Source organism: Cucurbita maxima, unplaced genomic scaffold (genome assembly GCF_002738345.1).
Source record: "Cucurbita maxima cultivar Rimu unplaced genomic scaffold, Cmax_1.0 Cma_Scf00014, whole genome shotgun sequence".
NCBI lineage: Eukaryota > Viridiplantae > Streptophyta > Magnoliopsida > Cucurbitales > Cucurbitaceae > Cucurbita > Cucurbita maxima.
The window spans coordinates 1602497-1619014 of NW_019272030.1; the positions used below are offsets into that span (position 1 = coordinate 1602497).

General features: G+C 34.3%; 4 protein-coding genes across 5 annotated transcripts in view; all 4 read left to right on the forward strand.

Annotated features, from left to right (window-relative positions):
* Positions 1-2639: 2639 nt before the first annotated feature.
* LOC111489064 (glutamine synthetase cytosolic isozyme-like) lies at positions 2640-4990 on the forward strand. The gene is made up of 12 exons (XM_023137090.1): positions 2640-2827; positions 2908-2947; positions 3029-3132; positions 3214-3262; positions 3338-3444; positions 3537-3624; positions 3807-3935; positions 4050-4124; positions 4203-4256; positions 4353-4390; positions 4462-4621; positions 4702-4990. The coding sequence occupies exons 1-12, from the start codon at positions 2754-2756 to the stop codon at positions 4852-4854; spliced, it is 1071 nt and encodes a 356-aa protein (XP_022992858.1). The 5' UTR covers positions 2640-2753; the 3' UTR covers positions 4855-4990.
* A 333-nt stretch (positions 4991-5323) lies between these two features.
* On the forward strand, positions 5324-6005 carry LOC111489067. The gene has a single exon (XM_023137094.1). The coding sequence runs from the start codon at positions 5363-5365 to the stop codon at positions 5861-5863; it is 501 nt and encodes a 166-aa protein (XP_022992862.1). The 5' UTR covers positions 5324-5362; the 3' UTR covers positions 5864-6005.
* A 496-nt stretch (positions 6006-6501) lies between these two features.
* Positions 6502-7739, forward strand: LOC111489069 (microsomal glutathione S-transferase 3). The gene is made up of 4 exons (XM_023137096.1): positions 6502-6799; positions 6890-6965; positions 7054-7226; positions 7332-7739. Exons 1-4 carry the CDS (start codon positions 6687-6689, stop codon positions 7405-7407), a joined length of 438 nt encoding a protein of 145 aa, XP_022992864.1. The 5' UTR covers positions 6502-6686; the 3' UTR covers positions 7408-7739.
* A 2424-nt stretch (positions 7740-10163) lies between these two features.
* LOC111489060 (potassium channel SKOR-like) overlaps positions 10164-16518 on the forward strand; it is a 6792-nt gene continuing 437 nt past the window's right edge. Inside the window, exons 1-13 of one of the 2 annotated variants that reach the window (XM_023137086.1) lie at positions 10164-10402; positions 10540-10833; positions 12051-12275; positions 13066-13129; positions 13270-13609; positions 13748-14043; positions 14641-14721; positions 14807-14905; positions 15013-15234; positions 15308-15496; positions 15585-15660; positions 15745-16039; positions 16289-16410. In XM_023137086.1, coding sequence (XP_022992854.1) covers positions 10655-10833; positions 12051-12275; positions 13066-13129; positions 13270-13609; positions 13748-14043; positions 14641-14721; positions 14807-14905; positions 15013-15234; positions 15308-15496; positions 15585-15660; positions 15745-16039; positions 16289-16410 — 2188 coding nt within the window. In that variant the 5' untranslated portion in view covers positions 10164-10402; positions 10540-10654. The remainder of the gene's footprint in view (positions 10403-10539; positions 10834-12050; positions 12276-13065; positions 13130-13269; positions 13610-13747; positions 14044-14640; positions 14722-14806; positions 14906-15012; positions 15235-15307; positions 15497-15584; positions 15661-15744; positions 16040-16288; positions 16411-16518) is intronic. The other variant, XM_023137085.1, reaches the window with a different exon arrangement.

Sequence of the window (16518 nt, forward strand, 5' to 3'; positions counted from 1 at the left end):
TTTTTTTTTTTTTTTTTTTTTTTTTTTTTTAAGAAAGAATAAGACATTGGTAGTGAGATTGTGATGAAAACAAGTTAATTAAGGAAATCAAATTAATAAAAATGTATTTAAAAATAAAAATAAAAATATTTTGTGCTCGAGAGGGTTAAAAAACTCAGCTAGCTGCTTTACCTCGTGTTTGAAGCTCGAGACAAACAAATACATTCTTTCTTTTCTGACTGATGATTGAACTATAAAAGAGAGAGGAAATGAATTAGCTACTGAACCAACCCATTTACTTACCTTCAAAAATTCAAGGAATAAAAGAAAGCTAGCTCTGCAAGGTCAGGTAATATCGGGTAAGGAGTGAAAGCAAGAAGGATGGATTGAAGGTTCTTATCTATCATCCAGCCTATAATGAAAGAATAAATAAGGACAGACAAGAGTCTTTACTTGAATTGAAACACTTTCCGGGGTTAAGTAGTTCATGAGCTTGACCCTCTTCTTCTCTTACTGGTCTATCACGAAAAGGTTGAAGGTTGAATCGAATTCATCTTTCTTCTACTGTTCAGCGAGAGTAAACTTAAAAATATCTCTAAACTTATTTTAAAAGTTTAAAAATATACGAACAAAATTGTTAGTATCACTGTTAATACCTTTAAATTTTTAGATATTTTTTTAAATTTCGTTAATAAATAATTTATCTCACATGTCTGTTATTAATGCAAAAAATTAAAATTTTATTTATAAAGGTTAAGAATGATATTCATATATATTTTTTTAAATTTAATTAATTTCAATATGAGATATGGTAATTTGGATGAGTGGGGCCATTATGAGTCACAAAGTCGTTGCCCACTTAGTTTTGTCTACAACTGAATCATATTTAAAATTTTCAATTCTATGCTATCTTAATATCTTTAAATTATTTTAACATATAGATTTTAATAACAATTATAATTAGAGACTTATATATACACTCCTAATTTTTCTAATTATTATTATTTTTTTAAATCAAGGATTTTAGTTTTATTAAAAAAAAAAAAAAAAAAAAACTTTAGAGGAGGCACGTGGGAGTGTGTGGAAATAAAAATAGAAAATTAGGTGTTTCTTTTTCTATTTTATTTTTATTATCTTGCCGTCTTGGTCTTCTCTTTCCTTCAATTATTGACCCACATTTTTATTTTTATTTTATTTTTCCCCCATTATTAATTATTCACTCCCACGTGTTCATGTTACTCTTTTTTATGCCCAATCAAATAAATCAAATTCTTATATTCTTAAGAAATTTATTTTTTATTTTATTTTTTCCGATTATTGAATTATTTATGATTCATATATACTATCCTAAGTTTCTATGTTTTTAATTAAGTAGTCACTGTTGTTATTTTGTTATTGATTATTTTTGTACTTTCTTATTGAAATATTGTATGGATTACATAGTTGAAAATATAATTTTTTTTTTTTAACTTTTTGTGCAAGTACACAAATAAAATTTTAACTTGAATGGTGGGAAAACGACAATTTTGTACTTCCCATTCCAAAATTATGATATTCCATTTGTCTTTTTTTTAATAAAATGTTGAATTTATTGGGAACTGTATCCATTAAAAATTGACATATTTTTAATAACTTAATCTTATAATGACCCGACATAGTACGGACTAAATTTGCATTAAAATATTATTTCTATTTTCGCAAAATTAATACAAAAAAAGAACTCTAAACCTTATACTTCCTCGCAAATATTCTTCCAAATTTTTAATTTTTTAATAATATTCTAAAAATATATATATAAAAAAATCAAAATATATTTCCAATTTATTTAAAAAATATCATTTTTTAATTTTTAATAATATTGCAAAAATACCATTAAAATTTTAAAAAATCATTAATATCTTTCTAATTTTTTTTAACTAGTCCAAACTTATTTTTTTATAATACTCATCCAAGTGAGTGAGAGGTTATGCTTAGAGTGGATATATTATTGTGGAGAGTCGTGATTCCTAATATGGTATTAGAGTCATGCTCTAAATTTAGTCATGACAATAGAATCTTCAAATATCAAACAAAGATTGAAAGCGTCGAAGGTGTAGTCAAAAGTGACTAGAGTGTCGAACAGAGAGTGTACTTTGTTCGAGGGCTCTAGAGAAAGGAGCCAACAAAGGGTGTATTTTGTTCGAGAACTTCAGAGAAAGGAGCCGAGTCTTGATTAAGGGGAGGTTTATAGTGTACTTTGTTTGAAGAGAGGATTGTGGAAGATTATTGGGAGTGAGCCACACATAAAATATCATGAGTTTATAACTGAAGAATACTATCTCCATTGGAATGAAACCTTTGAAGAAGTTCAAATCAAAATCACTTGAGTTTATATCTAATGGACAATATCATACCATTGTGAATTTCTAGCCAGGGGAGTGATGTGTTTTTAATTTATATTAATTTAGAGTCTATTATCATGTATAGATATATATATATATATATATATGAAAGTGGCTGAATCAAAATCCGATTCTGAACAACAGGGATTTCCTTTTTCAAAAGGTCACCTCCGATAGCCGGTCACCGACCTGTATCTTTTCTTTTTAAATTAAATCAAACATAAACTTGAAATTGACGAATCAAAATTGTTCTTCAATTCAATAAAAAGAAGAAAAAATTAACAACAATTCTTACACTTGGATCGCCTATAAATCCGACCGTAGCACCAAGCAGCTATATTCAAAAAACAAAACCCAACCCAATTCCCAGACCAACTTCCTTGTACTGCACAAATGTCTTCCCTTTCCGACCTCATCAACCTCAACCTCTGCGACTACACCGACAAGGTCATCGCCGAGTACATTTGGTCAGCCCCCTCCTCCTTCTTCCTCTTCAATTTTCCTTCTTTTCCAATACCCATTTTTTATTTATGCCTTATGGAAACAGGGTCGGTGGCTCCGGCAAAGACGTCCGAAGCAAAGCCAGGGTACAGCTAAACAAAAAGACAGTTTTTTTTTGTTTGTTTTTATCATTGCGTCTTAAAGTTTGGTGCTTTTTTGTGTTTAAGACTATTTCCGAGTATGTTAGTGATCCCTCGAAGCTGCCCAAGTGGAATTACGACGGTTCCAGCACCGGCCAAGCTCCGGGAGAAGACAGTGAAGTCATCTTATCGTAATAACCTTGCTATCTTCCTTTAAATTTAATGGCTATTTCGTTGTTCTATACTGAATTTACACGTTTTTTTCTTCGCAGCCCACAAGCTATTTTCAGGGATCCGTTCAGGAGAGGAAACAATATTCTTGTAAGTTGCGAGGTTGAAAAATTTTGAAATTTGAACAAATTTGTAATGAGATTAAGGAGGCGTTTTGTTGTTTAGGTGATCTGTGATTCGTACACTCCGGCAGGGGAGCCGATTCCGACGAACAAGAGACACGCGGCGGCGAAGATCTTTAGCCATCCGGATGTAGTAGCTGAAGAGCCATGGTATTTGGTTTGGTTTGGTTTGGTCTGGTTTTGAATTCTTGTTCTTGTTCGGGTGTTTTTATTTAGCTTAAAATTTTGGAGGAAAAAAACAGGTATGGAATTGAGCAGGAGTATACACTGTTGCAGAAGGATGTCAAATGGCCTGTTGGATGGCCCATTGGTGGCTTTCCTGGGCCTCAGGTAAACACCAAATTCGATTGTGAAAACATATCCGTTGTAAATTCATTTTAAAATTGCGAGGTTAATGACGATACGTAAAAGATACAAAACGAACAATATCTACCGTTGATTATGAAATTTGAAGAGGATTAGTGTTGGTTAATGAGAAGATTAAAGGGGTAAACGTTGTGATGTGGTCACAGGGACCATACTATTGTAGTGCTGGTGCGGATAAAACATTTGGTCGCGACATTGTTGATGCTCACTATAAGGCCTGTCTATATGCTGGTGTCAACATCAGTGGTATCAACGGCGAAGTCATGCCTGGTCAAGTAATACCTCGTTTCATTAAAAAAAAAAATTATTATCCCGTAAACATGCGACTTTGATCTCTAAACTTTAACGCGTTACAAAAATTAAAATTAGAATGTTTAAAAATGGTTTAGTGGGAATTCCAAGTTGGTCCATCCGTGGGAATATCAGCAGCAGATGAACTGTGGGTCGCGCGGTACATTTTAGAGGTAACTTCAAAATTACCGCCAGTTTGGCACCTCCTTTTTTACCTTTTACTAAACTTTTACCTGGGTGTGATTTAACAGAGGATTACGGAAATTGCGGGGGTGGTTCTTTCCTTTGACCCCAAACCAATTCCGGTTAGAAATTTTAATTTCATTTTCCAATTAATTTTTAAATTTTAATTTGAATTTTAATTTCTCACCTTAATTTTTATATACTCATTCACACATTAGGGTGATTGGAATGGAGCTGGGGCCCATACCAACTACAGGTAATAAATTTAAATTTAGCCTTTGAAAATGATTTATAATTTTTATAATCTTTTAAAATTAAAATTTTCAGTACGAAGTCGATGAGAAAAGAAGGAGGTTACGAGGTGATCAAGAAAGCCATCGAAAAACTAGGACTAAGGCACAAAGAACACATCGCTGCATACGGAGAAGGCAACGAGCGGCGTCTCACTGGTCGACACGAAACAGCGGACATCAACACTTTCTTATGGGTAAACAAATCACCATAAAATTTATGGTTGAATTAAACGTATAGTATAGTTTAGTTTGATTTGGTGCATAATTGACGTAGGGTGTTGCAAATCGAGGAGCTTCGATTCGAGTCGGGCGAGACACGGAGAAATCCGGGAAAGGCTATTTTGAAGACAGAAGGCCTGCATCCAACATGGATCCTTATACAGTCACTTCCATGATTGCAGAAACTACCATCCTTTGGAAGCCATGAATTTAGAGCACACCAAAATGTTTGTTTGGTCATTTGGTTTTATAATTTCCATGTCTTTCTTATTATCTTCTTCAGCTGCAAAAGGAAACTCCATGTTCGAGATTTAAATAATAAAGTTAAGCAAATTTTGCTGAAACGAGAAATAGAACGTAACCCTGAAACTCAATAACTCTCGTTTACGATCGAAGAGATTTCGATTGTGAACCAACATGTGATTGTCTTTAATGGTATGAAACTTTGTCGGTTAATTGTCCATTCTTCTTCTTCCCTCCACTCCATATAGCTTGAAATAGCATGTACTTTCTGCCAATATCGTGATATTAAATTAGATTTAAATTTATATAATTGTTTAAAGGTTTAAATTCAGTTCTTTTAGATTTATTTATTTATTTTTTTAAGAAAAAGGGTAAAAAGGTAAAAAGAGCCAATGGCGTGGAACATCATAGCCCCCCATAAATTCCAACAAATCATCCCCAAAAACTAAAATCCACGCTTCCTTCGTTTCCCCATGCCATTGCCGCCATCCATCTCCCTCAGCCCTATCCCCCCGACGGAACCCACCACCGATGACTTAGCGGCGGTGAAGGCAGCGGCGTGGGCCTGGTACCAGCATGGGTCCGGCTCCGATTCCAAGCCCATGCGGGAATTCGGCCTCACAAGGCCCACTACACTCCCCAAGCCCTCTCGCTACAGGCTCGAGGCCATCAGACGCTCCCAAACACCGTCTCTACTTGACAGCTACGAAGTTGCCAGCATTTCTCGGCGGTTGTCTGATCTCCAGGACCCCACTGATCGGAATAATTTTAGCATCAGGAGCTTTGAATCTGAACTTTTGGATCTGGGACGACAGATTGAAAGGAAGACCACGAAGCCCAAGAAGTTTAGAACAGGTTTGTGGCGGCGGAGACCGTCGGTGATGTGTGGCAAACTGGAGGATGTGGTCGTTGGCACTCTCGTCCATTCGCCCGGAAAACAACCGCGCCGGAGCACCGCCGCTCATGATCATTAAAAGCTGCTCCTAGTTACCTAATTTATTCTACTCTCAAAATCATTGTCACATGTAGAGGTGGGGCCATATGTGGAGGAAAATCATAAAAAGAATATAGGACGAATTATTTCCAAATTTAAAGTTTTCATTGTTTTTTAATTTACTTTATTTTAAATTATATATTTAATCTATGAACTTTCAAAAATAACTATTTTGGTATTTATTTTAATTTTATTTTTAATAAATTAATAACCATTTTAAATATGCACACGTGCTACATGCTACATGATTGTATTAGATACCTAAGTTAGGTGAAAAATAATATAATAATTAGCATAGACCAAAATTATTATTTGAAATAAGTCACACGAACTAAAATAAAATTAAAATAATATTTAAACAATTAGATACCGAATAATTATGAAGGGATTTTTTTAAAAATAATAATGTCAACAGTGAAACTTATTTAATTATTTTAAATGAATTAAATAGAAAATTAACACAAGTGAGTAAAAGTCAGTATCGGATAAAAATGTAAAATGTAAAATTAAACGTGTAAATTTTTAAAATTTAAGAACAATGGTTTAAATGTCTTTATTACCCCCAACCACAAAAATAAATAAATAAATACATAAATAAAGAAGCTACTGATCCCGGACGGAGAATTCTAGATTCTGAAACCCTAATCCCCAAATTCCACTCAGAGACGATCCGGTCATGTTTTACAGTTGACTCAACCAATCAATAGTAAACTCAATGGCTTGGAGAAGAAGTTGCCGACTACACTCCCTTACCCATAAGAACCTCCTTCCATCTCCTTCAATTCTCACCTCCATCTCCAAAAATGGCCGCTATCGACCTTTTCCCCAGAGAATATGGCTATGTCGTCCTTGTTCTTGTCCTCTACTCCTTTTTCAATTTCTGGATGGCCGGTCAGGTCGGCCGCGCTCGGAAGAAGTAACTTCTCTTCTCTTTCTTTTTTGGATTTTGTTGTCTCTCTTTTTCGTGAATATTGTTATATCTTTCTGTTTCGATTTTGTATTTTAGGTATAAGGTCTTTTACCCCAATCTCTACGCTCTGGAATCTGAGAACAAGGATGCGAAGATCTTCAACTGTATCCAGGTTTCTGATTCTTTGAACTCTGATTCGATTTTTTATGTTTTTGTTTTTGTTACGGTTGAGTCTGAATTGTGGAGTGTGTTTGGAACAGAGAGGGCACCAGAATTCGCTGGAAATGATGCCTCTGTTCTTCATGCTTATGATTTTTGGAGGAATTAGGCATCCTTGTATTAGCGCTTCGTTGGGGGTTCTCTATGTCGTGGCTCGGTTCTTCTACTTCAGAGGTTACGCCACTGGCGTGCCTGAAAAGCGTCTCACCATCGGGTTCGTTTTCTGGGAAATTCTCTGTTGAGATTCGATTTTAATAATCTGATTCAATTTGGAAAATTGATGGATGGATTTTTTGTATTTGGGATGACAATTGAACAGGAAATATTTTTTCTTGGCGTTGCTTGGTCTGATGATTTGCACAATCTCGTTTGCCGTGACGCTTCTTCGTGCTTAAGGTCTGGTCCTCTAGCCTTGCGTGATGTTGTAGTGTTCTTCATTTTCATCTTCATCTTCATCCTCCTCGCCCTCCTGGACTTGGATCTGCTACTTCTGATTTTCAGTTTGATGAAATTGAATAAGGAAACTGACTGGTTTGTTTTCAAGTGTTTTTTCTTAATCATCTTATATTATGTGGGATTAGATTTAGAACCATAGAATTATTATGCCAATTGATGAGTTAAAACATCTCTCCCGTTGACATTGTCCTGATTAAACCTCCAATCAAATTAATAACACTAAGAATTATATTTTCACCACTTGAAATCTAAACATTATTATTAAAAGTAATAGCAAACCCACATAAGACCTTTTATGTTCCCTTATTTTATCGTTCCTGCATCCGGGTTCCAAAAACTCTACCCACTGTAATTCCTTTCAATCATCAAAATCGCTACCCGTTCCTGCCCCTGCCTAAATTTCTGAGTTTCATAGCTGTTTGAGAGAGAAAGTGTGGCGATGATAGAGTGGTGTGTTGTGGATGGTTAGGAGAGAGTCCACCTCTCTAATTAGAGAGGTTATAGAGAGGTTATGGGTTTACAATGAATACTATCTCCATTGGAATGAGGTCTTTTGGGAAAATCAAAAGCAAGCAAAATCTCGCCCTTAATATTGCCATTGTTAATAGGAAAATTGAGAGTCTTGAATGTGTAGTTAAAAGGGACTCAAGTGTCGAATAAATGGTGTACTTTATTTGAGGGAGGGCTCCCGAGAAGGAGCAGAGTCTTGATTAAGGAGAGGTTGTTCGAGGGCTCTATAGGCCTCATGGAAGTTATATGGTGTGTTTTATTCGATGGGAGGATTGTCGAAGTTTGTTGGAAAATGAGTTTATAAGTACTTTTTGATGAGAGTTTGTGTTGATCGACTTATAACATATTGAAGTTATTTTGGCTATTGGACTGCATCGCATTATCTACTGAACTGGATTCTCTGTGTGTGGACTTGATAATAATTGAATGCATGGCCCCCTTGTGAATGTAGTATGTATAGCAATCTGAAATGCATTTAGTAACTAAACATTTCCCTGTGACCCACAATCCCTCCCCCACATGCCTATTCACCTTATAATATATCAATCTTTTTTGATTATCATATGCAATTTTAATTTTGGTGCTTACAATTTCATTATTATTATCTCATGGTCAAGCGGCCTCTAATTCAACTTCTCTTTCTCTGGGTCATTATTCAATAAAAGCTTTTCACTATGGTAATTAACTGATAATATATACTTAATCTGAATATGATTAAGTAAATAATAATTTTAATACCTTTCTTAAGATTGAATTGTAACATAGTTAAACACATTAATTCACAATAAAAAAATTGATAATACAAAATTAGACCCTAAACCCATATTAATTTATCTTAAAATAAATTATTTATATTTTTATGTCATTTTTTGTATTTTTTTTTTAATTTTGAATATATAAATTCTATGGCACTAAACATAGGTAAATAAATAAATAGGTTGTTAAATGTCTAAAATAATTTGAGCCAATACGAATTTGGCAACTAATTCTGTAAATTATTAGGGGGAAATCATCATTTGAGTCTTTAAAACAAAATAAATAAATAAATTATAAAGCTATTATCATTAAACAGTTTCCAGATCCATTCGTACACGTGTACGCTCCACCCCTACCGAAATAGAATTGCTTTTAAATAAACTCATCACTCATAATTGAATAAAAGATTATATTAATTCTAATAATTTAAATTATCATTTTCAAAAGAAAAGTTTAAACAATAATTGAATACACCATTTTATTAGACGAAAGTTAAGGAGTGGATATGAGATCTTCGATGGGTTTGATAGGTTGATTTTGTAATTAAATTTAAAAATACAGAGTGAGATTTGTAAATTATTTTTTTTTTATAAAAGGCACAGACATTTATAATATCCCAAATATTTAACTATTAAAATTTTGGTTTTCTAATTTATTTTAAAAATGGCAATGATCGCAATCTCCATCGTCCAAGTGTTCACTTAACCATGCTAATCTTGACTAATGCAGATTAATTAAATAAATCCGACGATTAACAGATATTTTAAAGTAATGGAATTATTAAAACTCTTTAAGCCTTCCATAACATGCCAGCAACCTCATATTAGACAGTTGTACAGTATTTGCACGATTCATCACATATATATGTAAATATATTCATAATTGATGGCTAATCTAACATAATTTAAATAAACAAATTATAAAAATCATAGAAAAAAAAAATGTAAAAATGCATATCAGTGTCCATTATGACCTATGTAATGTCTATATTTTATTTAATATTTTAATATATAAATTTATCGTCTATACATAGTAATTATCTGCAGACATTCTACTACCGTACTTCTTAGAGTTGATTGGATTGTGAGCTCATGCACCCAAAAGTAACAAAAATAAAAATAAAAATAAAAATACGCGTCCGCATAATTCATGACTAGATAAATGTTCACATAACACGTAAGTTATAGGGTGAGAATTGCACCCAAATTTACGTTTTAAAATAAAATAAAACAAAACAATTATAGTTATGGGAGTTTAGTTTAGCCTTTATTTAGTTTTACTGTACAACAAATTGATAATTACATTAATCTAATTTTAATTTTGATTTGTGACAGTTTAAAGGAAACAAATTACATGCCATTGATTTTGATTCCAGCTCATTTTAGTTTTCAACAAATAAACGGGCCTTAATGCAAACGGCGATTTGGCGATTAAAAAAATTACCCATCCTTATCTATAAATCCATTCGCTTCTTCTTCTTCATCCAACAATATTTATTTTAAAGAAAAATTCTCTTTCTTGTTCTCTTTCCCACTGTTGCAATATTCGTGAAGATTTCCGTGAAAATCCGAACTGCGCTTTGTGTCATTTTCCAAACTGTTTCTCTCATTTTCCTCGCGATTCCATCTGTACGCACAATCAAAAGCTTCAAGCGGCAGATTCTGCACGGTAACCTTCTTTCCACTTCCTCTGCAGTTAATTCGTTTTCAAAATCCATGATCGTCTCATCGTTCGCGAGCTTTGTAGTTGAACATTAAGTTCGGCGATTGAGTTCGCCTTTAGCTTTAGCTTTTGCTTTGAAGTAGGTCTCTCCAATGTCTCATCTGTTCGAGGAAATCGTATGCAGGAAGTAGAAGCAGGTGTGGTTCTGGTGAAGAGAGGAGGACGGAAGGCGGAAGGCGGAAGGCGGAAAGGCGGTGGATGGATTCGAATGAGGAGAAATATAATGTGGAAACCGTTCGCGAACGGATTGCGTCGTCGCGAGCGAGCCGACTGGACCTGGTTCAGAAAGAGTTGAGTATGCAATCGGGTCGCAGAAGATTTAGCCGCGAAAATATCATCAATGGCATTCAAGGCCTCATTATCCACCCTGACAGCAGGTACGCACGCTTTTCTGGAAACGGAAACCTCAATTCCAAAACTAATTTGAATAATCCTCCAAGAATCTCCATCATTTTGACACACGTCGCACAGGAAGTAGTTGAAGAATTTGGGAAAAAGATAACCGAGAGATCTAAAATGTTCGTGAAAGAAGATAGGATTTGACGTTTAAAATCGTAATTTCTTGCGATATAGTCGAGGTTTTGATGCGTTGGTTTGAGTCAGTGGGAACACATTTTAGATTCAATCATCTACTTCATTTCTATTTTTTTTTTCATCTATTTATTTATTTTTAATTTACTTTAATATATATTTTCAAAAACTACTATTGGTTGAAAAATAAACAATAGAAAAATTATTATTATAAATTTAATAAATTATACTTCAATATCAACTTGTGAATCTAAATTTTAAATAAATAGATAACCCAATTTTCATTGAATTCATTGAGTTTTTGAATTATCCGATTTTTTTTTATATAATACATGGGGGAGGAACTACTATGGTCATATAAAATTAATGTTTAATTGTCACTTTTGTCCACCAAATTTTGATTACATATATATATTTTTTTGTCTTTTTCCTTTTAGCTTATTATAGGTAATTATGTATTAAATTAGTAAATAGAAGTGAGGTAAATATACAAAAGAAAAAAAATCAAACCATTTATAGTTAAAAGATAATATAAAATTTTAAAATTTTAGATTGATTTTACGTATATATTATGTAGGTCTAGTGTTGGATTCGAGACTCTGCACAAATTTTGAAAATTACTATCTTATTGTTCATAGATATTCATTCAACCTTTTGTTTTAAAAAATTATCGCTTTTTTATTTGTTTTAAAATATTGATCCATAAAAACACATTTCAATTATAAACAAAATTTTAAAAATAAAATAAAATAAAATGATTTTTAAATTTTAGATTGGTTTTTTTATAAATATATTTAAAACGCGGGTAAAGAAATATGAGAATTATGTAGAAATAGTGATTATAAGTTTAATCTTAAAAAATAATAATAAAAAAAAAAACTTTAATTTTTAGATTTGAATGATAAGTTGAGGTAATGATATTAAATGGTTGGAATATTATTAATAATGTTATATTTTGACTTCCATAAATTGCATCTTATGGGTGTAAATGCTAAATAATCAGATTATTAATTTTAAATATTATACTGATTGAAGTTGGTAAATAATATGAAATGAAACGCAGGTGGTATAGGGCGTGGACGAAGTTCATACTGATATGGGCAGTGTATTCTTCCTTCTTCACACCCATGGAATTCGCGTTCTTCAGGGGATTACCAGATAATCTATTTATACTTGACATTGTTGGACAGATTGCTTTCCTCGTTGACATTGTTTTCCAGTTCTTCCTTGCCTACAGAGACAGTCAGACATACCTAATGGTCTATAAGCGCACTCCAATAGCACTCAAGTCTGTTTCCTTTCCTTCCCAATTATTCCTTTGCATTTGTATTTTCACTCTGTTTTTGGGTCTAGACAAAGAATATACAAAGAATTTTAGTACAGCCGGTTGAGGTTGAGGATTGTTGTGAGGGAGGTCTCCCATTAGCAAATTGATATGAAGCCTTTTGGGAAGTCCAAAGCAAACGCAGAGAGTTTATGCTCAAAGTGGACAATATCATACCACTGTGGAGAGTTGTGATTATTAACATGGTATCAGAGTGATGCCCCTTAACTTAGCCATACTGATAAAATTCTCAAATATTGAATAAAGAAGTTATTAGCCTCAAAGGTGTAGTCAAAAAGTGACTCAAGTGTCGAACAAAGAGTGTACTTTGTTTGAGGACTCCAGAGAAAGGAGTCGAGGCTCGATTAAGAAGAGGTTGTTCGAGGGCATAGGTCTCAAGGGAGACTTTATGGTGTATTTTATTTGAGGGGAGGATTGTTGGGAGGGAGTCCCACATTAGCCTAATTAAAGGGATGATCATGGGTTTATAAATAAGGAATACATCTCCATTGGTATGAGACATTTTGTGGAAACTAAAAGCAAAATCATGAGAGCTTATGCTCAAAGTGGACAATATCATACTGTTGTAGAGAGTCGTAATTCTTAACATAGCCGGGATTGAGATTAATGTTCACCGTCTGATTTCTCCAAATATAAATACCTTTAGTATAGCTTTGTTTTTGGAGTGGAAATTTCTTCTGGTCAGTGATACAGTCCATGATTTCACCTGACAAGTTCTTTTTTTGTTCTACAGGTACTTGAAGTCCTCTTTTGTGACTGATTTTCTCAGCTGTATGCCCTGGGACATCATTTATAAGGTGACCCTCCACAAAGCTTTCTTTGATTTTTCTGATGAGTGTCTGATGGAATGCAAATTATATCTAAGAGGGTTTATTGCACACTTTCTGATCTTTCAAGGAATTCTATTTTAAACAAACTTTTATGTGTGTTCGATCAGGCTTGTTGGAAGAGAGAGGAGGTGAGATGCCTTCTATGGATAAGGCTATTTCGGGTGCGGAAAGTCACGGATTTTTTTCAGAGGATGGAGAAGGATATACGTATTAATTATATGTTTACTAGAATTGTGAAGCTCATTGTTGTTGAACTTTACTGCACACATACTGCGGCCTGCATCTTTTACTATTTGGCAACTACTCTTCCTCCTACCGAAGAAGGGTACACATGGATCGGAAGCTTAAAATTGGGGGACTACAGTTACTCACATTTCAGGGATATTGATTTATGGAAACGATACACCACATCTTTATACTTTGCTATTGTCACCATGGCTACTGTTGGTGAGTACCTTCTTAACGTCTTCAATGATATTTTTTGAGCCAATGAAATGGAAGTACATAGATATTAGAATAACCTCCACTAGTTGGTTATTTACAGGCATCTGCTGTGTTCCTTAATTCTTGTTTGTTTATGAACAGGTTATGGTGATATACATGCAGTCAACCTGAGGGAAATGATATTCGTTATGATTTATGTATCATTTGACATGGTTCTCGGTGCTTACTTGATCGGTAACATGACTGCGTTGATTGTAAAAGGGTCCAAGACGGTGAAATTCAGGGATAAAATGACAGATATAATGAAATACATGAACAGAAATAGACTTAGCAGGGACATCCGTGATCAGATCAAAGGTCACTTACGTTTACAGTATGAAAGTAGCTATACTGAAGCTTCTGTTCTACAGGACATCCCAATATCGATCCGTGCTAAGGTAAAGACTGATTTTCAATTTTACATAATTTAGTTTGCACGTAATAAACAGTGTGACAAGGGAACTAATTCGTATACAAAGCAATGATGTTAGAAAATGTTGAGGATTGTTGGTGGGGAGTCACGTTGACTAATTAAAGAAATGATCATGGATTTATAAGTAAGGAATACACCTCCATTGGTATGAGGTCTTTTAGGGAAACCAAAAGCAAAGTCACCATTTGTTCGATGGATCTAGAGAAAGGAGTCAAGCCTCAATTAAGGGGAGGCTGTTCGAGGGTTCCATAGACCTCAGGGGAGGCTCTATGGTATACTTTGTTCGAGGGGAGGATTGTTGGTGGGGAGTCCCACATCGGCTAATTAAGGAAATGATCATGGGTTTATAAGTAAGAAATACCGCTCCATTGATATGAGGCATTTTGGAGAAACCAAAAGGAAAGCCACGAGAGCTTATGCTTAAAGTGGACAATATCATATCATTGTAAAGATTCGTGATTCCTTGGCTTCTTTTCACTTTCTTCGCCATGTCTTTGCATAAACTAATGATTTGCATAAATGTGCTTGGATTGCTAGCATGACATTATTTCACTTTATGCAGATTTCCCAAACATTATACTTGCCTTGCATTCAGAATGTCGCTATCTTTAAAGGATGCTCTCCAGAGTTTATCAACCAAATAGTAAGCATTTTATTTTCTAGTTTGTTGCAGATGATTTCTTCTTTATTTTGGATTTTCATGTTATTTCTTTGGTTTGTCATGGTAGGTTATTAGACTGCATGAAGAGTTCTTTCTGCCTGGAGAAGTGATAATGGAACCAGGAAATGTGGTCGATCAACTTTATTTTGTCTCTCATGGTGTGCTGGTATGATTCCACTCACCATACTTTCTGTACTTGTCTTTGGAAGAAGCTGACGTTAAGGTTGGCAAGAACATGCTGAAATTCTCAATAAGTTGATCATATTTCTGCAGGAGGAAGTGGGCATAGCACAAGATGGTTCAGAAGAAACCATAGATTTACTAGAACCCAACAGCTCTTTTGGAGAGATTTCAATTCTTTGCAATATTCCTCAACCCTATACAGTTCGAGTGTGTGAATTATGTAGACTACTGCGCCTTGATAAGCAGTCCTTCACAAATATCCTTGACATATACTTCTACGACGGCAGGAAAATCTTGAACAACCTTCTTGAGGTAATTTTGATTATATGCTAAATTATTCTTCTAAGAGTTGCATTGCTCCCTTTTAAGGATTCCAAATCTGTAGGGAAGAGAAACGAGCCTCCGAATTAAGCAAATGGAATCAGATATCACATTTCATATTGGTAAGCAAGAAGCTGAACTTGCTCTGAAGGTGAACAGTGCCGCATATCATGGAGATCTGTACCAATTGAAAGGTCTGGTTCGAGCTGGAGCTGATCCAAACAAGACAGATTATGATGGAAGGTCGCCTTTGGTATGGATAGACATAGTTTACTTTATATTATATGTATACTTTTTTTTTCCTGGAGATGATATTGAACAACTTGGTTCATTTTCCACAGCATCTTGCAGCATCCAGAGGATTCGATGATATAGTAGTTTTCCTAATTCAGGAAGGAGTAAACATTGATCTTACAGGTTTGTTATAAACAGTAGAACACAAGTCTTTTGAGATTTCATCTTCTCTATAACTCAGTGATATTTGATGCGTCCTTTTCCCAGATAATTTTGGCAATACACCATTGATGGAAGCCATCAAGAATGGGAACGATCATGTTGCTGAGTTGCTTTCTAAAGAAGGTGCTTCATTGAAGGTTGAGAATGCTGGTAGCTTCCTCTGTGCAGCAGTATCAAGGGGTGATGCAGATCTTATTAAGAGATTATTGCTCTATGGCATTGACCCCAACACCAAAGATTACGATTTCAGAACTCCGCTACATATAGCTGCCTCTGCAGGGCTAACTTTGATGGCAAAGTTGCTTTTAGAATATGGGGGTAGTGTTTTCTCAAAGGACAGGTACCCAAATAGAACATATTACATTGTTTTTTGTTTTCCTATCGTCCGACCTTGAGTAATACTGTTACTATGGTATGAGACCTTTTAGAGAAACCAAAACTAAAACCATAAGAGCTTATGTTCAAAGAGGACAATATCATATACTATTGTGGAGATACTTGATTGATTTGTAACCATTGAGCTTGCTTGCACTGCCCTGGAAAAGCACTTCCATTATGTTGTTACTCTATAATATTTGTTTTTCTGCAGATGGGGAAACACCCCGCTTGATGAAGCCCGTATTTGTGGAAACAAGAATTTGGTTAAGCTCTTCGAAGAGGCAAAAGATTCTCAGTTATTAGAATCCTCTTATTCCTCTAAAAAATTCTCAGGTATTATCTTTTTTACCAAAGGAATTCTTAAAACATATGGGTCCATTTTGAATTTTGATTGATTCTCAATGAAAAAGCACGACTTTTTTTTTTTTTTTTTTTTTTTAA

Bases quoted from the DNA above. Each gene is read 5' to 3' on its own strand.
- LOC111489064 (XM_023137090.1), top strand. From the start codon at position 2,754: ATGTCTTCCCTTTCCGACCTCATCAACCTCAACCTCTGCGACTACACC. The intron at 3,936-4,049 runs GTAATACCTCGT...AAAATGGTTTAG, and splicing joins GCGAAGTCATGCCTGGTCAA to TGGGAATTCCAAGTTGGTCC. The intron at 4,125-4,202 runs GTAACTTCAAAA...GTGATTTAACAG, and splicing joins TCGCGCGGTACATTTTAGAG to AGGATTACGGAAATTGCGGG.
- LOC111489067 (XM_023137094.1), top strand. From the start codon at position 5,363: ATGCCATTGCCGCCATCCATCTCCCTCAGCCCTATCCCCCCGACGGAA.
- LOC111489069 (XM_023137096.1), top strand. From the start codon at position 6,687: ATGGCCGCTATCGACCTTTTCCCCAGAGAATATGGCTATGTCGTCCTT. The intron at 6,800-6,889 runs GTAACTTCTCTT...TTTGTATTTTAG, and splicing joins GTCGGCCGCGCTCGGAAGAA to GTATAAGGTCTTTTACCCCA. The intron at 7,227-7,331 runs GTTCGTTTTCTG...ACAATTGAACAG, and splicing joins GAAAAGCGTCTCACCATCGG to GAAATATTTTTTCTTGGCGT.